General features: G+C 40.2%; 1 protein-coding gene and 1 non-coding gene across 2 annotated transcripts in view; both read right to left on the reverse strand.

Moving 5' to 3' along the window:
- The window catches only part of SHC4 (SHC adaptor protein 4), a 138,449-nt gene that overhangs the window by 61,927 nt on the left and 51,916 nt on the right, over positions 1-24,606 (reverse strand). The window contains exons 3-4 of the mRNA XM_026518439.4: positions 7,195-7,258; positions 3,466-3,585 (exon numbers count right to left, since the gene is read on the reverse strand). Coding sequence (XP_026374224.1) covers positions 3,466-3,585; positions 7,195-7,258 — 184 coding nt within the window. The remainder of the gene's footprint in view (positions 1-3,465; positions 3,586-7,194; positions 7,259-24,606) is intronic.
- LOC113269762 (U6 spliceosomal RNA) lies at positions 5,219-5,322 on the reverse strand. Its single transcript, XR_003321572.2, has one exon. It is a non-coding gene; the product is annotated as a U6 spliceosomal RNA (small nuclear RNA).

Here is a 24,606-nt window from a genome sequence, read left to right on the forward strand (position 1 = left end):
AGGGAACTTTAAAAAGCTTGAGTATGTAGGGTGATTGGGGGGGGGGCAGTTTTCTGGATCTATGCATATAATAAATTTTTGCTTAGATCAGATTGTCCTACATTGGCTGCCCTAAGGACACGGATATATTTTGTTTGGCTCATGTTTAAAATTTTAACTCTTAATTAAAGACCAACATCTCATAATCCAGAGACAGCAGCAAAACCCAGATTTCCACCCCCCCCCCCAAAGTTGAAGATCTGGCTGCCTTTGACCTACAGTTATGTGGGAAAAAGCATCCAGTTTCCCTTTACATAGGGAAGGTATTGTACTGCCATGTTTCCCAGTGTTGTTTCCCCAAGATGGAGGCCAAGTGGCACTCACCATGTATCATTATGCTTGCACCATTGTTTTCCTTGTGCCTGGACAGTAAGTACTATCTGCCTGGCCTCTCTTCATAGAGACTAAAGGATGGTCTAAAGGATGTCGCCATTTTCTGCCTGTTTTACCTTCTTTATCTCTTTATTACCCTTCTCAGTAACATTTCACTAGCTGTTAGAGTTGGTGGTAGGATTGTAGATAGGAGTAAAGACTAGTGGGAGCGGGAGCTCCTGAGCCTGACATTTTTACTTAAGTCCCTACCATGTTAAAGTATGTCAAGTAAGTCTGTTGCTTGAATTTTTCCCTAAAACTTGCTTTTCCAAAATGTATTTTCCATCCCAAAATATGGTAAGTTTTAAAAATTGCAAGCATTACATGTTTAATATGATTTTATTTTCTGCCTCTGAGGTTCTCTGAGACGTTTTCTGGGAGTGAATGGTTATATTCCTGAAGTTGTTCTCAGTGACTGAAGATGAATGTGAACCATCTGACCCATAAATACTCTGTCATCTATGAATGTATTTATAAACTTGAACTTGTTTATGTTTTCAGTCCAAAGTATATCTTAGAAGTTGAGGGGGGAGGGGAAGTATTAATGTTTCCGGGTTTTTATCTTAGAACTTCAAAGGGTAGCTTTCTTTAAGGAGAATTTAATTAGTAAATAATTTCTCATGTACATCTATATAAGGTCGCTTCTCTGCTACCTTCATCCCTTGAACATTTTACTTGCCCTTTTGATGGGATTTATAAAGTTTCTTGAGAGAAGCATCCACAGTCACACATCTTTTTTATGCCCCCCCCCCAAGCCATTTCCCCTAGGCCTGCAGAATGGTTCAAAATTATTCTTAAAAATCAGCACTGGGTGTGAGGTCGATGAGATCCTAAATTTGGTCCTCACTCCAGCAGTGGGCTGAACACATTCCCATTTCATGCCACCAGTGCAGAAAAGATGTCTCACTTCCAGAGGCACTCATTGCTCTAACTACTGGTAGTGGAAGCCACCCATGCCCACTGTCCCCACTTCTATTCTTCCAGAAAGATAAAGGGCATGTGACAATACCCCCTCTAATTGCAGTAGCCCGGAAAAATTGTAGTAGAAGAGAAAGAAATGAGACTAGCCTGTGCCCCCTACCACATACACCACAGCCCTATTCTTCCTAAATTCCCCACTCCTTCAGAAAAAAACTTATTTTTAAATGCTCGTTACATTCTGCACATAAGGCCATCACCATGATGGCTATAGATTTGCCTCCTCTTCCTCCCCTACAAAATTCTGAGATAATTCAAGTGCTTCTGTACCCAATGAGATCTCACAGCTCAAGGCAATAAGCACCCCCGGTACCATACACATGGGTGAAAACTAAAAATAAATTTTACATTCACAAATGTCTTACTGGCAAAGCATCTGAAAGACTGAATGATCGTTTTTGCCTTCCACCTAGATCTGCTGCGCCTTCCAAGGACAGCCTCAAATGATCTGCTGTCATGATACCAATGGTATCCCCTCTCTCGGATAACCAATAAGGGCCCAGCTAGACAGGAATTTATTTTGAACTGTTTCATATTAAGCATTTTCCTCTATGGAGGTTTTTACTACTGTGGAAGCAACGTATTTTATTCTGCTTTTGAACTTAGAAAATAAAGCAGCCCTCAAAACTGCAAGTGAATTTTTTGGCAAAAACATCGGAGTCAAAAATGTATAAAATCATATTTATACGTTACTGAAAATTTTATAATTTTATGTTTTAAAATATGCTTTCCCAGTTAAGTACTGAGTTTATGAAAAGGTGTCAAGGAAATAGGAAAAATGTTTGAGTAAATAATAATAATGGGTAGTGCACCGTGCTAAGTTATTTACATTGATGATCTTACTTAATCCTCTAAATAGCCCAACGAGACATACTATTGCTAAATCCATCCTTTCAGAAACTCTGTGAATCTGTACTATAATCTCATTTCACTAATTAGGAAAATTGCTTGTTAGTGGCAGAGCCAGGATTTCAACCGATGTGTGATCTCAAAGCCCCATGGTGTTTTATCACAGCCAACTACACATTCAACCTTCCATGAGTCCCTGATCAACAGTACTCCATAGAGTAAAACCTTAAATGTTAAGAACCTTGAATCACAACATATTAGACCAAGAAAAATTAGACTCTAACACACATATATAACCTGATAAAAGGAATTTAGCTTAAAAAATAGAAAGCAAGTCAAACAGTGCCCTAGTTGAAAGCACACATTTAGTCCAGTGCCTATATATCGTCTATATTTGCTTCAGTGATGCTGTTCTTTGAGAAATAAGGTTCACAATGAGACAGGCATACCATGGCATCATAAATCATCAAAGAAGAAAAAAAACTGTGTTTATGTAATAACATTTTACGAAGCATTTCAACCTTAAGAGTCGGAAGAAAATGTTTTATGCTTTAATTTCAGTTCCCTAGAATATTAACCCTAACATTACCCTACCCCCCACGTCCTTCATTTGCACCCCCATCCAACACACAGTCTGTTAGTTCTGAAAATGGAATTGCTTTCCTTTTGGCGAGCACTGGTGGAAAGTAACAAACAACTGACTCAAGAATATGATTTGCCGGGGCGCCTGGGTAGCACAGTCGTTAAGCGTCTGCCTTCGGCTCAGGGCGTGATCCCGGCGTTATGGGATCGAGCCCCACATCAGGCTTCTCCGCTGGAAGCCTGCTTCTTCCTCTCCCACTCCCCCTGCTTGTGTTCCCTCTCTGGCTGGCTGTCTCTATCTCTCTGTCGAATAAATTTAAAAAAATCTTAAAAAGAAAAAAAAGAATATGATTTGCCAAATGGTCTTTACAGTGGTATTTGCACCTTAGTCCCTATTACAAACCCAATTAGGTAGAGGCAAGTATGCAAGAGTTAAATGCCAGGGATGGGTTAATAATACTGTTGTTCTAATTATTGTTATGCATAAATGCTTGGCAGATTTTTTTTCCCTTGTGCCTTATTAAATTTTAGGCTCACTCTGTCTAAGCTCACTCTGTCTGAAACTTTATTTTCTTTATTATGCTCAGACTCTTCTAGAAAAATACATGATACTTGTTAAACTATCAATGATAATCATGATCTTACCTGTTGGTTGTCAATATTCATCAATGTGAGGCTGCATGTTGAGATGGTCAGTTTAATATTCATTCCCGAAAACTGAAGATTACTTTTGCCAAGAACTGTTGATAGGAACTTAACTGGAGGCTTTAAAAAGAGCAAAACAACACTCTAAGTAAAGGATATTGTTACAGAATAATATTAATCTTTTTAAGTGTTGAAAATGGGTCAAAACACATGCTCTTCCTCTCTATTTTAGTTCACACAAAACGCATGAGATGGAATGCTTCTTTTTTTTAATGAAAAGTTTTTAAAAATGGAATGCCACAAATTTTTTAGTAAGTAGTGAAATCTGAGCCTTCAGAACTTTTCTGATACATTCCCTTCTCCCCAAGTGCTGAGAGTAGGGGTCTGCTTTATATAAAAGGAGTTCCCATGAGAGTTTGGGCCACCTGAACTCTCCAGTCCCTCTGAACACCAGACGTCTAAAAAAAGAAAGAGTTGCTGTCTAGATTTTTTTTGTAATCATTAAAAAAAAGTATGAAAAACACACATACCAAACGTATGGGACACAGTGAAAGCGGTGCTAAGGGAGGAATTTATAACTATAAATACATACATTAAAAAAGAAGAAAGTTCTCAAATCAAGAACATAGCTTTACAACTTAAGGAATTCAAAACAAGAGCAAATTAAACCCAAAGCTAGTAGAAGGAAGAAAATAATAGATTAGAGCAGAGATCGATGACACAGAGGCTAGAAAAACAATAGAGAAAATCAATGAAACCAAAAGTTAGTTCTTCAAAAAGATCAACAAAATTGCTTAGCTAGCTGGACTAAGAAAAAAAGAAAGAAGATTCAAATCGCTAATATCAGGAACAAAAGTGAGGTGGGGATGTAATTACCAAGTCAATGGAAACAAAAGGATTACAAGGGAATGCTATGAACAACTGCACATTAACAAACGGGATTGCCTAGATAAAATAGACAAATTCCTAGAAATATTAAACCTACCAAAACTTAGCCATGAAGAAATAGAAAATCTAGATAGAACTATAACTAGTAGAAAACAAAACCAGAAACAACAACACTAGAAAATAACCAGTGTTGGAAAGTACCTGGAGAAATAGAAATCCTGTGCACTACTGGTAGGAATGTACCATAGTACAACTGCTATGGAAGACCGTAGAGTAGTTCCCAGGTCCTCAAAAACTCAAAACTAGTATTACCATATGATCCAGCAAATCTAGCACTTGTTATATACCCCAAAGAACTGAAAGCAGGGACTTGAATAGATAGTTGTATATCCGGGGGCGCCTGGGTGGCACAGCGGTTAAGCGTCTGCCTTCGGCTCAGGGCGTCATCCCGGCGTTATGGGATCGAGCCCCACATCAGGCTCCTCCGCTATGAGCCTGCTTCTTCCTCTCCCCCTCCCCCTGCTTGTGTCTCTTGCTGGCTGTCTCTATCCTGTCGAATAAATAAATAAAATCTTTTAAAAAAAAAGTTTTATATCCATGTTCAAGCAGCATTATTCACAATAGCTAAAACATGGAAACAACCCAAGTATCCATCAACAGATGAATGGATAAGCAAAATGTGGTACACACATACGATGGAATATTATTCAGCCTTAAAAAGGGAGGAAAGTATTTTTTTAAATTTAAATTCAATTTAATTAACATATACTGTACTATTAGTTTCAGAGGTAGAATTTATCACTTGTGTACGACATCCAGTGCTCATTACTTCACGGGCCCTCTTTAATGCCCACCACCCAGCTACAAAAATATGGAACGCTTCACAAATTTGCATGTTATCCTTGGCCAGGGGCCATGCTAATCTTCTCTGTATCGTTCCAATTTGGCACATGTGCTGCCGAAGAGAGCGTGGGAGGAAATTCTGACGCATGCTACGGCATGGATGCATCTCGAGGACATTATCTGAAGTGAAATAATCCAGTCACAAAGAGACACATACTGTATGGTTCCCCTTCGAGGAGGTACTTAGAGGAGTCGAAATCTTAGAGACAGAAAGCAGAACTGTGGCTGTCAGGGCTGCAGAAGTGCGGGAATGGGAAGTCACTGATTCACGTGTATCGAGTTTCAGTTTTACAAGATGAAAAGAGTTACGCGGATAGATAGGGGCGATGGTTGCACCACGATGTGAGTGTACGTAATATCACTGAGGTGTATGCTTAAAAATGGTTAAAATGGTTAAAATTTTATGTTATGCATATTTTACCATAATTTTTTAAATTCGAAGGAAAAAGAGTGTAAAGATATGTAGTGCATAAAGGGTCCCTGGCATGTATTAAGTATGCAATAAATGCTAGCCATCAAAGGAAATGAACTCAGTATTTTTTTTCTTTCCATGTGTACTTCCTGGAAAGATGATAACCTCGTTTTGTTTTGTTTTGTTTTGTTTTGTTTTGTTTTGTTTTGTTTTGTTTGGGGTGTGAACTCCCTATTTTGAAATGAGAAAGTCTTAAATGAGTGAGCCTGTTTGCTGGGATCATCCAGGAAAAGCATCTCATTTGCAGAAGTTACAAGAGGCAGGAGGAGGCCAGAGGCTACTTGGGGCCACGGGTTTTGTCAAAGAAACTAGTAAATAGGGAGTTCTAATAGAATTCAAAGGCCATGTATCAGTGTTTTTCCATGCCATGTGGCTCGTGTGAGTCACTCTGGGTGACACTGGCTTCAGCCCTATGCAAAATAATGAAGAATAATAAAGAACGAGGCAGGGTGGTTTGGAAATAAAACACAGCTGGACATCTGAAGACCTGGCTTCTATAGCTGGCTCTCACTGACATCATCTGAGTGACCCAAGGCAGATCTCCTCTGAAGCAGCAGATATATATTAACTGGCAAAATGGGAGGGTTGGACTGGAAGATCTCTAAAAATTCCTTCTCTCTTAAACAATCTACAATTCCATGATTCACACAGTTATCTTAAGGCCCTTTGCACCTCCCCTTTGGACATTCCAAAACAACTAAACGTTCTAGGGTTGATAACTAAATAGTAATAATACCAACTACCATGGCCGTTGAAAGCATAGTATACGCCAGATACTGTGTAGACACCATTTCATTTAATTCTACACAACTCTATAAAGTACGTGTTCTTTTCCCCCATTTTACAGATGGGGAAACCAAAGATCCAAAAGGTGAGAGGACTTGTCCAAGATCACACAGTAGGTAGCAGAGTCAGGATTTAAATCGAAGTCTATGTAACATCAAATCTTTTGCTTTCTTTCAGCATGAAAAGTTCCTTGTACCCGTGTGTTATTATCTCACCTCTACCAGCACCCACGTTTCCATTTGAAAATAGGCCAAGATGTCTAAAAATTCTAAAATGTTAAAATGCAGAAGAGATACATTATAAAATATTGAAATTGGAAGGTACCACTTGGTCATCTGGTTCAACTTCACTTTACAGGAACAAGAACGGGGTCTTGGAGAGAGGAGATACCAGGCTCAAAGGTAAGTAAACACCCAGAACTGGAACCCAAATTTTTTTACTTGAACCCCAGGTGCTCTCTCCATTCTGTCGCTCAAGGCATCACCATTTCAGACAGTGTCAGGCAAGTCAGAAAAATGTGAGAGATAAGACCAACTTTCAGTGCATCTCTGACGTCATGCCAACTGATAAAGGCCATTCTGCGCTTTAGCTCCTATGGTCGAATGAACTAACAACTATTTTGATATTCTCTTTCCCCTAGTTAGAGAAACAGAGAACAAGAAAATCACACCAATATTTACCTTTCGCTTTTTAATGGCTCCATTTGCCCCAGAAACAGCTTCACACAGGCGACTGATTGCTTCCCTACAGAACAGAAACCATATAAAGACTTAGCGTCCTAATATGCAGTAAATGTTCAATAAATGTTAGCAAGTATTATGAACAAAATGTGCACACACATAATGGTGAGTCTGACATAAATGACCGTCCCCTATCCCCACAGGATAAAGCATTGCACTTAGTCCCTCGGCCGTTCAGCCCCCTCCCCCGACAAAACCCAACAACATCCTAATGCTGAAAAAAAAAAAAATCACTTTGCAATAAGGAGTCCCACTATTCACCTTCTTGATCTCTTTTTCCGTTGGATTTTCAGGTTTGGTGTTTGGCAATGTTGATTTTTAACCAAAAAGGAGGGGTAGAACTTTGTTGTCTGGGAATATTTCAGTTTTACTTTTAGCAAAATCCGCTCTGTGGTGTTATGAATAAGAAGCTTTCTAGTATCTCAACACCAAAGACAATGAAATACAAAAGAATCCGATACCAGAGGAAGTTTAAAAGGACCGGGAGAGATTAAACTTCAAGGTGGTCTCAAATGGAACCTTATTGACTTTGATACTGCTACAAGCCATTGAGCTTTCACGTAATTTCACAGTAGAAATGAAAATCAATAACAAATTTCCTCCTTTGCTTACTTTTTTTTGCCCTTACTCTGTACTGTACTTCCTGAGAGAAAGGCACCACTAAAACACGAAGTTGTGCCTTAATGGAAGTGGTGAACAAACTGGCGCCCTCCTCTCCAGAAATGCAGTGATAACTAAGAGCTTTTGTCTCTGGAACTCAGCATTCACAACGGCCGCAGTTTTCGCTCAGTGTAATCTGAACCAGAACGTTGTGGCTTCCAGCCCATATATTAAACTTTTCACAAAGCACATCTCTAAGCTCTTTCCTGAATTCACTGGAGATCATTGCTTAAATTAGTAAACTGAATTAGTACACACACAAACACGCACATGCAACATTGTATTACAATTTTTATACATATTTCATGAAAAAATTTTCTTTGAGATATTTTTGACTCCTAGGGGAGGGGAGGAACACTCAGAGGCATGCAGACCCACTAAAGAAATCTATCTCCCTCTCTATCTATTTAGAGAGATATATAATAAAGATACAGACAGAGATACATAGATACATTTGTGCAGATCTATGTTCTCAGTGTTCTTGCAGTAGACACTTTGGAAAGATAAGTAGAATTCCCAAAGATTCCACGCACCATTTTAGATTTATAATGTGTGTTTTAATTCAGATCCTTTTGGGGGGGGGCATACATAAAACTCTTCTCCAAGGTATTCTCTTGTCTGACTTTTGCATAATTACCTGCAACCAAAACACAGAATGACTTTTTGGTTTAGCCTATTTTCTCAGGATTTTATATTTATGGTTTCCATAGGATTCCAACCTTTGTTCTCTGGATGAAACAGAAGGACAGCACAGAGTTAGGCTCTTTGGTTGGTTGATTGATGTTTGAGTCATCCTACTGATTATTCAAAAATTGATGAGACACATAATAATTAATCTGAATTAGCCTCTGGTGTTGCCAAAATAACTAGTCCAGGCACCTATGTTGTTGATATTTAATAAAGAGGGATTATAGAAAAGGTATTATCAGATCCCTTGCTCCATGACAGCCAACCGGGGTGCTTTGGTTTAAAAAGCTCCTTGTAAATGGTTTGAAATAAAAGTAGAAACAAAGATGGGCATTGATGCTGCAAGCATAACAACAGTTATTATTAGAAGTTGTTGCTTTTATAAAGCACCTTGAAGTTTTATGAAGTGCTTTCCCAGGCATTGTTTTCCTGATTTTCACACAGTCGATATCATCCAACAAAAAGTAGAGTTGTAAATGGGAATTAAAACAAACTGAGGGCCTCAGAGGGGAGGGGGGTGGGGGAATGGGATAGACTGGTGATGGGTAGTAAGTGCACAAATTGCATGGTGCACTGGGTGTTATACGCAAGTAATGAATCATCGAACTTTACATCGGAAACCAGGGTTGTACTGTATGGTGACTAACATAATATAATAAAAAACCATTAAAATAAAAAAAAAAAAAGGACTGCTTTATGGTGTGAGAACCTTTCAAGGATGGTTTGGAAGGATGAACCTTCCTGGAAGAGTGGAGTTTGGAAATTCCAGACAGAGGGAAGAGCCTGTGTAAAGACACGAAAAGACAATTATCGTGCTAGGAGGGGACCTACTTTGATATTGCTGGAGCTTAAAGTATGGAAGAACAAGCGTGAATAGGAGCTGAGAGATGTGATGAGAGTCTGAAACCTTTTTCTGCAAAGGGCCAAACAATATGTATTTTAGCCTTTTCTCTGCTACAACTACTCAACTCTGTCATTGTAACTCAAAAGCAGCAGTAGCCAGTGTGCAAACAAACAAGCATGGCTGGGTTCCAATAAAACTCTATTTCTAAAAGCAGGCAGTGGCTATCTTTAGCCCAAGGGCCATAGCTTGCCAAGCCCCAGATTAGATAATTCACACAAAAGAGATAGAAATAGTTCAGTTTCAAAAAACAGGAAAATGTTCACGTTCGTTATAATTTTAACATTGAAAATGAAAACAACTACAAGATACTCACTTCACTTTCACTAAGTTAGCAAAAAAGAAAATTACAAATGCACCATTGGGGAAGATGAGAACAAGCCCTTTTCAGGTGTACTTATCCATTGCTGGGGGCCCTGATTCGTATTAATACAGTCTTTCTAGAGAGTGATTTGTTAAAAGACGATAAATCTCTTTATCAGAACTTTTGACATGGGGAGGAGAATTTGTACTGCAATAGCATTGAGTGTGAATACAGAACAAACATCTATTGAAGAGTGAAAACCCAACCCCATAGCTTGTGATACAGACATAAAACATGAATACGATTATTTCCACCTGGAATGTTAAGTGTGAAGACTATAGAAATAAGGGTCTATATAAATTAGTGGGAAAAAAGTAGAACATGGAATGGTAGACACACCTTGCTAGCAGCTACCTAAAATTAACCCTGTCTAAATAGTGATACAGAAAGAGCTTATCAGCAATGACTTGGTTTAGGTGGTTTTTGCGTGTGGTTTGTTCCGTATTTTTATTCTATGGATATTTAGCTGTAAACAATGTTATGTTCTCCCTTCTCCATGCAGTTGATTGAATAAATAACTTTTTAAAATATTAAAAGAATGCAAAGTAAGCTCCTCGGCAAGAGTTTTGCTCATCTGCTGTGAAAATGTGAGGGCATGTCAAAGATGTCCCCGTGAAGAGGGGACACAGCCTTTCTCTCTTTTGCCAGCCCCCACAGAGAGGTGGCTCAATGTTCATGCTGCAGATAAGAAAAGATCTTCTGTATTTGTATCTCCGTCCCATCCCAGCTTAGCCTTTAACTCCCCCATCTTTATGGCTGCTAAATCCAGATTTATTTTTTTCAGTTTATTTGGTAAACTGGCTCATTTCCTTTCCCCGAAGTTTCATAAAGAAGAAAAATCTTGACCAGGTTTAGCAATGCTTTCACGATAGAAATGCCTACTTAGAATGACACACAATGCCATCGCGGGGAGCCTGGGTTTTAAGGAAGGAACAGCTCCCATTTATATGGCCAGGTCGGTACCATGCACCTTAAGTACATCATCTCATTAATTCTTAACAGTGTCTTTTCGATCTTCAGTTCTTTACGATTCCCAATACTCAACAAGAGACCTGCAGACGTGATTATTCGGGTATTTGGAGAGGATACATTTGACAGTTTTTTGGAAAACTTTTTTAACTCCATACTCAAATGTGCTTTATTGTCAAGTGCATCTGCAGGCTTGGTTCTTGAATTGTAATGGTGACCTGCGGCTTTTTCTTTTAATAAAATTTGACTGAAAATGTTCGACATTTTTTTAATGAGTTAACCAAAGAAGTGCAGCTACTACTCCATATTAGCCCTGCATTTCTTCCCTAAATTCCATTTAGCTTAAATCAGTTTTCTTTGTCTCTGATTTTTAATTGCACAAAATAACTTCAGAATCGATTACAAGTTGAGTATAACAATTAGTGTTTTAATTTCATAGGAGATTTCATTGTGGCCTTTTTCCTGGTATGTAAAGCAGTCCATTGGCAAAGGTGTGTGTATTTGCCTTCTTAATTGTAAGATTAAATTTCGTGACATTCTTTTCTTTGATTACCAAAAATCCTCACTGCAGGCAGTACTGTTTCTGGTGCCTAAGAATGTTTCTGAAAGTTGCACCACTAATGCTACTTGCTAAGTTGAGTGAGCGTACAGAAAGTTTCTCATCTCCCGTTCAAGTTAATCAATATCGAGCACATGCAGATGCTTTAGGGAGAGACTGTAGTACAGAATGCAGAAAGTTTGTCCCCAGGAAATTTGCAGGTGCTGAATTGGAATGAAGCAGGTGCTGCATTGGTTTTTTTTTTTTCCCTACTCCATAAGCTCTGTTAATTCTGTCTTCAGTGGGTCTAATGTTTGAATAAACCAGATGTCCAGTAAATTTTTAAAAAATGTCTAAATAAATTTTTTAAAATGTCATTTCAAGATAGCTATTTTAGACCCACTTTACAAATGAGGAAACTAACGTTCAAAGAATTTAAATAACCGCTTCCAAATAATGCAGCTGATGGTGAGAGAGGCAGAATACAAATCCGACACTCCTTCAGGGAGTGACCACACTGCCTGGTGCATGAAAAGGAGGGACTCCCACACTCTCAGGACCAGGAAAAGAATATTGGATCTTCCCTTGCTCACTCCCCCAACAAGGGAGGGGTTCCTTTTTGGCCAATCCTTACCCCAATGTGCCTGGAGTAAACTAGCAAGGGAATAGGGCAAAGTGACAGGGGTCAATTCCAAAAAAAAGCTCAAATGGATGACCCTAGTCCTTTCCCAGCCATTGCTTTCTCTGCATTGGCTGTTATCGCCACATGGAAGAAAAGAGCATCCAGAGCCTGGCTGTATGCCCATGTGGGCAAACATGCCTATGTACGCATGGGCACACTCAGAATTTTAAAGTCATGAATACCACAAAAAAAGAAAATCAGAGGCCAATATCTTTGATGATCCCAGATGCAAAACTCATCAACAAAATATTAGCGAACCGACCTCGACAATACATAGAAAGGATCATATATCATGATCAAGTGCGATTTAGTCCAGGATGTAAAGCTGGTTCAACATCTGCAAAGCAGTCAACGTGATACTCCACATTAACAAAATGAAGGACAGAAACCATAGGATCTTCTCGATAGATCCAGAAAAGCATTTTACAAAATTCAACATCCATTTCGGATTTAAAAAACCTGTCAACAAATTGAGTATAGAGAGAACATACCTTAACATAATAAAGGCCATATATGACAAACCCACAGCTAATATCATCCTCAACGATGAAAAGCTGAAAACTTTTCCTCTAAGATCAGGAACAAGACAAGGATGCCCACTCTCCCCACTTTTGTTCAAAATAGTACAGGAAGTCCTAGCCAGAGCAATTAGGCAAAAAATAATAATAAAAAAGAAATAAAAGGCATCTAAACTGGAAAGGAAGAAGTTAAACTATCACTATTTACAGATGACATAATACTATATATAGAAAACCCTGATGACTCCAGCAAAAATTATTAGGACTAATAAATTAATTCAGTAAAGTTGCAGGATACAAAATTAATATCTAGAACTCTGTTGCATTTCTATATACTAATAATGAACTATCAAAAAAGAGAAATCAAGAAAACAAACCCCTAAAATCAACAACACAAGAAACAACAGGTGTTGGAGAGGATGTGGAGAAAAAGGAACCCTTGTGCACTGTTAGTGGGAATGCCAACTGGTGCAGCCACGGTGGAAAACAGTAGGAGGTTCCTCAAAAAGTTATAAATATACCTACCCTACGATCCAGCAATCACACTACTAGGTATTTACACAAAGGATACAAAAACACGAATTCCAAGGCATACGTGTACCCCTATGTTTACTGCAGCATTATTTAAAATAGCCAAGATATGGAAGCAGCCCGTGTCCATAGACTAAAGAATGGATAAAGAAGATTTGGACTATATATATATATATATATATATATATATATATACACATATATATATATATACACAGATAATATTATTCAGCCATAAAAAGGAATGAGATCTTGCCATTTGCAACAACATGGCTGGAGCTAGAGAGTATAATGCTAAGTGAAATAAGTTAGAGAAAGACAAATACCATATGATTTCATTCATATGTAGAATTTAAGAAACAAAACAAGCAGAGGGAAAAAAGAGACGGAGACAAATCAAGAAACAGACTCTCAACTATAGATAGAGAACAAACTGATGGTCACCAGAGGGGAGGTGGGTAGGGGCTATGGATGAAATAGGTGACGGGGATGAAGGAGGGCACTTGCTGTGATGACCACGGGGTGTTGTATGAAGTGTTGAATCACTATACTGTACACCTGAAACTAATATAATGCTGTATGGTAACTAACTCAAATTAAAATAAAAACTTAAAAAAAAAATAAAACAATCCCATTTGCAATCACACCTAGGAATAAATATAACCAAGAAGGTGAAGACCTATACATTAAAAGTGTAAGACACTGATGAAAGAAATCAAAGAAAACACACATAAATGGAAAGATATTCCATGTTCATGTACTGGAAGAATTAATATTATTAAAATGTCCATAGTACCCAAAGCAATCTACACATTCAATGTAATCCCTATCAAAATACCAGTGGCATTTTCCACAAAACTAGAACAAATAATTCTTTTTTTATATATTTATTTGTTTTGTTTATTTATTTATTTATTTTTTAGAGAGAGTGCATGCTCACGCACACCAGCAGGGGGAGGGGCAGAGGGAGAGGCAGAGACCCCCAAACAGACTCCCCGCTGAGCACAGAGCCCAAAGCAGGCTTCATCTCATGACCCATGAGATCATGACCAGAGCTGAAACCAAGAGTCCAATGCTTAACCAACTGAGCCACCCAGGTGCCCCTAGAACAAATAATTCTTAAATTTATGTAGTACCACAAAGACCCTGAATTGCCAAAACAATCTTGAGAAAGAAAAACAAAGCTGGAGGCATCATGCTTCCTGACTTCAAACCATTCTACAAAGCTCTAGTAATCACAATAGTGAAGTACTGATGTAAAACACAGACATATAGATCAATGGAACAGAATAGAGAGCCTGGAAATAAACATACGCATATATGGTCAATTAATTTATGACAAAGGAGGGAAGAATATACAATGGAGAAAGGACAGTCTCTTCAATAAACGGTGTTGGGAAAACTGGACAGGTACATGCAAAAGAATGAAACTAGATCACTATCTTACACCACACACAAAAGTTAATTCAAAATGGATTAAAAACTTGAATGAAAGACCTGAAACCATAAAACTCCTACAAGAAAATATAAGCTCCTTGACATCAGTCTTAACAATCTTTTTTGGGGGGTGCCTGGGCAGCACAGCGGTTAAGCGTTTGCCTTCGGCTCAGGGCATGATCCCGACGTTATGGGATCGAGCCCCACATCAGGCTCCTCCGCTATGAGCCTGCTTCTTCCTCTCCCACTCACCCTGCTTGTGTTCCCTCTCTCGCTGGCTGTCTCTATCTCTGTCAAATAAATAAATAAAATCTTAAAAAAAAAAATCTTTTTTTGGATCTGACTCCAAAGGCAAGGGAAACAAAGGTGAAAATAAACAAATGGGGCTATATCAAATTAAAAGCTTCTACACAGTGAAAGAAGCCATCAACAATATGAGAAGGCAACCTACTAAACGGGAGAAGATATTTACAAATCATGTATCAATAATGGGTTAATATCCAAAATATATAAAGAACTCATAGGACTCAATAACAAAAAACAAATAATGTAATTAAAAAATGGACAGAGGATCTGAATAAACAATTTCGAAGAAGACATACAGATGGCCAACAGACACAATGAAAAGATGCTCAACATCATTCATCATCAAGAAAATACAAATCAGGGGCGCCTGGGAGGCACAGTGGTTAAGCGTCTGCCTTCGGCTCAGGGCGTGATCCCGGCGTTATGGGATCGAGCCCCACATCAGGCTCTTCCGCTATGAGCCTGCTTCTTCCTCTCCCACTCCCCCTGCCTGTGTTCCCTCTCTCGCTGGCTGTCTCTATCTCTGTCAAATAAAAAAATAAAATCTTTAAAAAAAAAAGAAAGAAAGAAAATACAAATCAAAACCACAATGAGATATCACCTCACACCCTTTGGAGTGGCTATTTTCAAAAAGACAAGAAATAAGAATATTGGCAAGGATATGGAGAAAAAGGAACCCTTGTACACTGTTCATGGGAATGTAAATAAATGTAGCCACTATGGAAAACAGAACGGAGTTTCCTCAAAATTTTTAAAATAGAAATACCATATGATCTGGCAGATCCACTACTGGGTTTCTATCAGGAGAAAACAAAAACACGAATTTAAAAAGATATACGCACCCCCAGGTTCATTACAGCATTATTTACAATAGCCAAGATATGGAAACAACCTAAGTATCCACCGATGGACAAATGGATAAAGGGGTGTGTGTGTGTGCGCGTGTGTGTGTGTGTGTACATACAATGAAATGCTACTTAGCCATAAAAAGAATGAAATCTTGCCATTTGCGACAACATGGACAGACCTTGAGGGTATTATGCTAAGTGAAATAAGTTTAGACAGAAAAGGCAGATACTGCATGATTTCACTTCCATAGGGAATCTAAAAAACAAAACAAACAAAACAAAACCCAGACTCATAGATACAGGGCACAGATTGGTGATTGCCAGAGGAGAGGGGATTGGGACATGGGCGGAATGGGTGCAGGGGGTCAAGATGCACGAACCTCAATTATAAAAGAGTCATGAGACGTAATGGGCAGCATGGGTAGCGTGGGGACTACAGTCAATAACACTGTATTAACTTTGCATAGAGGCAGATGGTAGCTAGACTGATTGTGGTGATCATTTCACAATGTACACAAGTGTGGAATCACTATGTTGTACACCTGAAACTAATATAATGTTGTGTGTCAATTATACCTTAATATAAAAAAAGGAGTTTTAAAATTAGTCAAGGCTTGGAAGCATTAAAAATTCTGAAAATCTCTTGATACAGAACTCTGCTCGAAAGAAAAAAAGGAGAAACTTGTGTTTATGAACTTGCTTTTAAAAAGTGGTGATATCGTGCACCCATGTTCATAGCAGTATTATTCACAAGAGCTAAAACATGGGAAGAACCCAAGTGTCCATCAATGGATAAATGCATAAGCAAAACGTGGTATATACATGCAATGGACTAGTATGCAACCTGGAAAAGGAAGGAAATCCTATAATATGCTACAACACATGCTAAGTGAAATACACCAGTCACAAATAGATAACTACTACATGATTCTACTTACATGAGGTACTTACAGTTGTCAAACTCATAAGGACAGAAAGCAGAATGGTGGTTGCCAGGGCTGGGGGAAGAGGGACTAGGGTGTTAATTTCTAATGGGTATAGAGTTTCAGTTTTGCAAGATGAAAAGAATTATGGGGTTGGCTGGACAACAATATGAATGTATTTAATAGCACTGAACTGTACACTTAAAAATGGTTGAAATGGTACATTTTATGTTATGTATATTTTACTACCATAAAAAAAGAAAAAAAAACAAAACAAAGAAAGTGGTTATTAATTTTTTTCTGATTTCAGACTCCAGAGAGTCACAGGCTCTCTCTCCAATAAAAGATCTGTCTGTACAAACTTTTCTATTCAATTTTAGAGGATCTGCCCCCTCCTCCCATACACACACACACCATCTGTGCGGCTCTTGGGAATCCAGAGATCCCAGGCTCAGAACCACTTCTTTAAAATAACCTCTCAAATTCCGCTTCCTCCGCTGATATCAGAGTTAATCAATCTGCAACCCCAGCCAGGGAAGAGATAGATGCTTGGGTTTTGTTGCCTTTCTTCACAAAGATCTTTTCTCTCTCTCAGACTAGGACCCAGAGATTAACTGTAACATTTTCAAGAACAAATAGTACTTTCAATGCGTTTCTGGAGTTTCAGCCACACCCTCAGACACTTTAGCAATGCAGAAGAAAAAGAAAACAGAGAGCCCAGGAGCGGGGATTTCTCACAGGACTGGGGGTTGTCCCCAGCATCCCAGCTGCCTCTGCAACCCGCATTTCTGCATGACACACTCTCCAGCTAGCAAACATTCAGCAAATGTCCTCTCCTGGAGAAGGAGAATTTTCGGAGTTTAAATGGCTCAAGATTTCCATTCTGGGAGCCTGCACTAGAAAGAAAGAGAGAGAAACGCCCCACTACACCAACAGTGGCCACTTTGTTTATTGTTTTGCCACATGAGAGGGAAGGGGAGAAGTGGGCTGATGTAAGAGAAAGAGAATGCACTGGAAGATTTGCTTTTAAGCATATAAAACCCTGCCTACGCCATAAGACCAAAAAAAGATATTTTGTCTGTCTTCACAGAGTCCAAACTGATCATTCAAACAAAGCCACCTTTCTTCACCAACGCTTGCCCAGGACAGTACTTAAGTTATAATTTTCCTGTGTCTTTAACCCTTAAACAGGGAAGCTCTTCTGGAAGCAAAGTTGCCTAACCCCCTCCCCCTTGTTTTAGGTTTGGAAAGCAATATCACAATCCAAGACAAAGTTCAATGGGGGCGGGGGCGGGGGGCTGTCGGACAGATTGTTTCTAGTGAATGTCAAAATGCAGCTCTTCAGTAAATAGGAAAGCCAGAAAATGTGTAACATGAAACCAGGCAAAAGGCCCAGTGGAATGGTTCAAGGCAACACTTCCCACCCCCTGCCACACACACACACACACAGTGAAGGAGTGGTTTCAATTTTGTCCAGGCGAATAGAAATGAGAATAAATTTTAATCACAGCAAAAACCTCTCCCAAATAAAACTCAAAATAACCAGGCAAAACAAAGTCCCCTGTATTTCCCTGTATCTCGCAAGGGACTTTCCCTTACTTTTCTTCTCCAGCATGAATCCTTAAAGCAATCCGTTCCCAGCGTGGAAGGGACAGGTTGTCAGTGATCCAGAGTGCCTTCCAATCAATGAATGAAGGGACTCGCAAGCACCTCAAGCCCCACATCAGTGTGGTATTATGCTGTTTTAGGGAAACTAGTACCTTCTTTTTTGAAATCTTTGCCTGCAGATGATCAAGGCCCCGTGATCTATGTGTTCAATTTTGTTCAGCTTGGTGAAATTAAAGACATTCAAAAATTTGTGTAAGCCCTCAGACAAGGCACTTTAGAACATGAGCCTGCCTCCATGGCGATTAGCGCACAATGAATGCAGTCAGTGCCCACAGACGGGTAGAGAATGGAAAGCTTCAAACTCCCTTTGTGCTGTTATCAAGGGGCATCACCCCTGCACTCTAGGAGGGTAGACGCAGCCCATAAAATATACCCTTTCCTTTTGAAACAGGCACTTCCGGTCCCAAGATGTTCAAATAAAACCTTTCAGGACTGCCCACGGCTTCTGCTCTCACGCTGACTTATCGTACCTCTCTGTCCAACCTGAATTACATTTAAAACCTGATTCTAAAGTACATTTGCAATTCCACCCAGCTCAGCAATCCCAGAACACAGCCGTCCTGTCTGCTCCGTGATGCTGCCCTTTGGCTCTGAGGCAAATGTTGCCCCATCAAGTGCACTTTACTGAAGTGAGAGACCCCCGCATCCCACCTCCCCTGCAAGTCGCCCATGGTGAATAGAAATAAAGTGCTGATTTTCTCCGATGCCCACAAGGACTTCCTGTAATGGAATCACATAGTTCAAGATGCAAACACCTACACCCACGAAAACACCTTCTAAGTGTTTAAGCCTTATGAAAATGACAAGAGAGGGGCGCCTGGGTGGCACAGTGGTTAAAGCGTCTGCCTTCAGCTCAGGGCGTGATCCCGGCGTTATGGGATCGAGCCCCACATCAGGCTCCTCCGCTATGAGCCTGCTTCTTCCTCTCCCACTCCCCCTGCTTGTGTTCCCTCTCTCGCTGGCTGTCTCTATCTCTGTCAAATAAATAAATAAAATCTTAAAAAAAAAAAAAAAAAAAAGAAAACGACAAGAGAGAAATGGGGTTGATATCATACAAAACACCCTGAAATTTGTAAATCCAAAAAACTGTTTTCTATTACTTTGGGATAAACTGGGCTTTTCTAAAACCACGCTTGTTTTGGGCAAAATATTCAAAATATGACGAAGGCGTGTCTTTGGGAGTGAAAGAGTGAAGTCACCTACAGCTTAACCATCCACTTTATCCACCCTATTTCACTCCGAAGGACGTTCGTCTACTTCCAAAAAGTAGGCCTGTCTTCAAAGAAAGAAGATTGGCACCATTTAAGATTTTTCAAACAGTTTGCCAGTGAGGATCTATACTAGTGAGCAAGACAGAAATTGATAGAATGAGTATATGACTTCCACACTGGTTTTTTTAATGTTTTTTTATTATATTATGTTAGTCACCATACAGTACATCCCCGGTTTCCGATGTAAGGCTCGATGATTCATTAGTTGTGTATAACTCCCAGTGCACCATGCAATATGTGCCCTCCTTACTACCCATCACCAGCCTATCCCATTCCGCCACCCCCCTCCCCTCTGAGGCCCTCAGTTTGTTTCTCAGAGTCCATAGTCTCTCATGCTTCATTCCCCCTTCTGATTACCCCCCTTTCTTTATCCCTTTCTTCCCCTACCGATCTCCCTAGTTCTTATGTTCCATAGATGAGAGAAATCATATGATAATTGTCTTTCTCTGCTTGACTTATTTCACTTAGCATTATCTCCTCCAGTGCCGTCCATGTTGTAGCAAATGTTGAGAACTCGTTCTTTCTGATAGCTGAGTAATATTCCATTGTATATATGGACCACATCTTCTTAATCCAGTCATCTGTTGAAGGGCATCTCGGCTCCTTCCACAATTTAGCTATTGTGGACAATGCTGCTATGAACATTGGCGTACATATGGCCCTTCTCTTCACTACGTCTGTATCTTTGGGGTAAAAACCCAGTAGTGCAATGGCTGGGTCATAGGGTAGTTCAATTTTTTAACTTTTTAAGGGACCTCCACACTGTTTTCCAGTGTTTTTTTAAAAAAATAACTCTGGTTATTTGAAAGGCCATTTGGCATATATATATTATAGATCTTACTTGGTAAGTCCCTCTTTTTTTTCATGTGTGTGCCCACTTCAGAGGAATCCATACTGGCCTAGCCCGTTGAGTCCACTGTGGCAAATAATGGTAGGACAGCTAATGCCTGCATATCTGCTAAAAATTCAACAGCATAACCGTTTAAGTAGGTAGTGATTAAACTTTAAAGTCCTTGAAAATCTATAAGAAGATGTGGTCCCTATATACAATGGACTATTACTCAGCCATCAGAAAGAACGATTACCCAACATTTGCAGCATCATGGACGGGACTGGAGGAGATTATGCTAAGTGAAATACGTCAAGCAGAGAAAGACAATTATCATATGGTTTCACTCATTTATGGAACATAAGAAATAGCAGGAAGATCAGTAGGAGAAGGAAGGGAAGAATGAAGGGGGGGTAAACAGAAGGGGAATGAACCACGAAAGACTATGGACTCTGGGAAACTGAGGGCTTCAGAGGGGAGGGTGTGGGGGACTGGGATAGGCAGGTGATGGGTATTAAGGAGGGCACGTGTTGCATGGAGCACTGGGTGTTATACGCAAACAATGAATCATGGAACACTACATCAAAAACTAAGGATGTACTGTATGGTGACTAACATAACATAATAAAAATTATTATTTAAAAAATAATAATAATAATAATAAAGTCCTTAAAAATCTAGGATGCTGGTTAAAATGTAGATTCCTGGGACTATGCCTGGAGATTTTAACTCTATAGGTCTGGAGTGGGACTCTGGAGTCTCCAGGTGGTTCTGAAGCAGATCAGTCCATGCACCACGCAGTTGATTAAAACTTCTGTTGGTCTCACTGCACAGGATACCTGGTTCTACATTCTGCAGTTTCAGCCAGACGGTTGTGCTAGTGGATGCTAAGGAATTAGGTCACCCACTCCTAGCAACTAGGGTAGGGATGGTGTTCCATTTGGGGGGAAATCTCTCTTCAACTCAGTCATTCAATATGCTGGGCTAGATATTTGGTATAATCCTCTCGTCTCCCCCTTCTCCTTCAACCCTGCCAAGCTCCTTGTGGGAAGGGCTTTCACCAGAGGGCATCTGGAGGTCCTGAACATCTTTGCTGTCATTGCCCCCGGAACACACAGGCGGTGATGAGTGACCTGCATTCTCCCTCCCATCTGGCAGCCTGGATGCCAAAAGACCTCGTGCACCTGTCCTTCCAAATGCCTTCATGCTCTAGGTGGTGGTTCTCAACCTTGGCCACACACTGGGGAAACACAAGGGAGCTTTAACAAATCCTGAAGACAGGGTCTCAGCTCCAGACTGCTTTAATTGGTCCAGGGTGGGGCCTGGAGACGGGGAGGTTTAAAAGCTCCCTCAAGTGTTTCTAACAGAGCTAACGTTGAGAGTCTCTTAACAGCAGCAGTTGGCGTGCCTTTCCACTAAAGGGCCAGACAGTAAAAACGTTAGGCTTTGCTGGCCATACGGTCTCTGTCACAACTACTCAACTCTGCAGTTGTAGCTAGGAAAGCAGCCACAGACAATATACAAATGAATGGGCGTGATCGTGTGATGATAACACTTACGGACACTGCAATCTGAATTCCACATAATTTTCACGTGTCATGAAATAGTCTTCTTTTGATTTTTTTTTTTCCTGAACCATTTAAAAAGGTCAAAACCATTCTTGGGTCACAAGGTGGCAAAAATCAAAATCAGGTAGTAGGCTGAATTAGGCCCTCACGCTGTGGTTCGCTGACCCTTCTTCTGGAGCAAACCAAAAATGAACGTTAGAGCCATTGGGGTCATGGTCAGCTATGGAAAACCTATTAGAGCACAAACTTTTAATCTTTACAAAAATTATTTATATATATTTTGGACTCGGTCTTACTGTTTCTTGGTACAAGAAGCTGGGTTTTATAAGAGGTGGGTCTTTGGTATACATATAAGAATTATGGAATTCCTTTTACAAACTGTGAATTATCATCTTCCATTCTTTGTGCCTCCTACCAGCACTCAGTGGAGAAAGCGGGGAACTGAAATTCTTTTTTGTTTTGTTTTAATATCAACTAACCTTCATTAAGTGATGCCATGTGCATTACCCAGTGCTAAGGACATGAAGGAATACAGAAGTAAATGCAAGCGCAAAATTATAGTAAATGTTAAAAGGAAAAAATGTTAAGGGCTTTAATTTATCTCTAACTCCTCTTCCACATGAAAACAGAACCTGGAAAAAGGCTTGTTCCGTGGGCTCTGCAAGCACACAGCCAAAGTTCCAAAAGTAGCTAAGCTCTCACAAGTTCTGTGACCCTGAGCAAGTCAGTGCTTTACCCTTATAATGTCGTCTGCTTTAAGGAATGGGTGTCACCTGCTTTTACAATGCCTAGTTCCCAGCAGAGCATCCTCCGTGTTATAACTGGGGTGCTATAAATAATATGTTGGAGAAGAGGTCCGATCATGCCTGTTATGCAACTAATAATGGACAGTACAAGTTTCTGCAAAGGCAGAACGCGTAAATGTTTAGACAGCTCCGTGGCACTGAATCATGGTGAGATCCCTTTGTCCAGCTCCCCCTTCAGCACAGAGGTACTCATTGCCCCTATTGCTGGAGTGTTCACTGCTAATGGCTCAAGGCTAAGTTCCTTCCCCAGAAACTGTCTTCTCCTTAAGGCAATTGCCTTGCCCACGGTTACGTCCCCTCTCCAGAGATAGCGGGCATCCAGTGACAGGTCAATACAAAGTTCCAAGGCCTGGCCTCTTTACCTATGAGATCTGCTCAGGCCTTTGTTGAGATGGCATCGCTGGTCAACATCCCCCACCCCCCGCCCGGTGCTGCAACCCTCACTCCCTCACCTGCGGATCCTGAGAGCCCACCCACTAAGCCTCTGCATTTAGCTCTCCACCTGAGTCTGTTTCTACATCCAGCCTCAGCCCTGCTCGTGAGCTGCAGCCAGAATGATGCCACCTGACACTGGCATACACACTTAACTAGAGCATGTCCTTTTTTTTTCACAATCTGTGTTGTCACAGATGACAGTGGAAAAAGATTATTTTCAGAGAAATTCTCATTAGTGGCTCAGATAATCTGGATCAAAAAGATCCACCCTTGTATTGTTCAATCATACATGAAAGCACCCATTTTCATAGAGTAGGTGCAGCTCTCACAAGCTACAACTCATGTTTAATTAAAGGGGTCAGAGCTGCACACTTCCTCTGTGAGGCAATTCTCAGTTTTCCTAAGGAGAATACCAGTAGGGCATGGAACAAGCCTGCCTGGCAGGTGGAGACACGCACCAACTGTCCTGCCTTTCCTTTGGCCACAAAGCTCTCTTTTTATCAAAGAAAGGACTCTTTCATGCTGAGATTAGTTTTTAATGAATTTTGAGTGCCTTCCATCTGGCTCACTCTTCCCAAAAGGAACTGCATCATTGATTTTCCCGGCTGTATATACACATACATACAGCAAAATTAGAACTCGCTGCGCCGGCATTCCCCAGGCTTTGCCCTTTTCTTAAAAACAAAAACAGAACAACAATAAAAACCTCCAGATGCTTTGGGGGATTTTCTGGAGAAACACGTTTTCAAAATTAAGGGGTTTCCATATGATCCATGGCCCAACCGTAAACCTCATTTTGAAACCACAGGCCAGGCTTCCCTTCTACCTGTGGTTCTCAAAGGGTGGTTCCCAGACCAGCAGCATCAGCAAAACCTGGGAACTTGATAGGCATGCAAATTCTTGAATCAAAAGCTCTGAGACTGGGGTACAACATGTTTCAGCAAGTCCTCCAAGTGACAGATTCCCTTGCATGCTGAAGTCTGAGAACCACTGTCTGACACAATCTTTATCTGTCCTTAGTAGAGATCAGAAAACATCACTAAAAGTATCCTCACCTACAGATTTGTGATTATCATTATGAAGGCCCTTCCGGAGAGAACTCACAAATAAGGATCTGGCATATTGAATCCAGGCCACATTCCAAACTGAGGACTCAACATTTCCTTACTCTGCCACTTCTGGCTTTCAGCATTTCCCTGAGCTTTGTTCCTTAAAGTTCTCTCATTTTGATGAAGGCAAGTACAAACATTCAGGCAGATCTGGTTTCTGGTGCCACCACTTAGTAACGTGCTAGGTGACCTCGGTGAATTCCATAATTTCTCTAAGTCTCGGTATCCTCATGGGCAAAATAAGATTAATAGTGATATCTATTTTACAAATGTCAACTTTTGTGATGATGACAGTGCTGATG

The sequence above is a fragment of the Ursus arctos genome, unplaced genomic scaffold (assembly GCF_023065955.2).
Source record: "Ursus arctos isolate Adak ecotype North America unplaced genomic scaffold, UrsArc2.0 scaffold_36, whole genome shotgun sequence".
NCBI lineage: Eukaryota > Metazoa > Chordata > Mammalia > Carnivora > Ursidae > Ursus > Ursus arctos.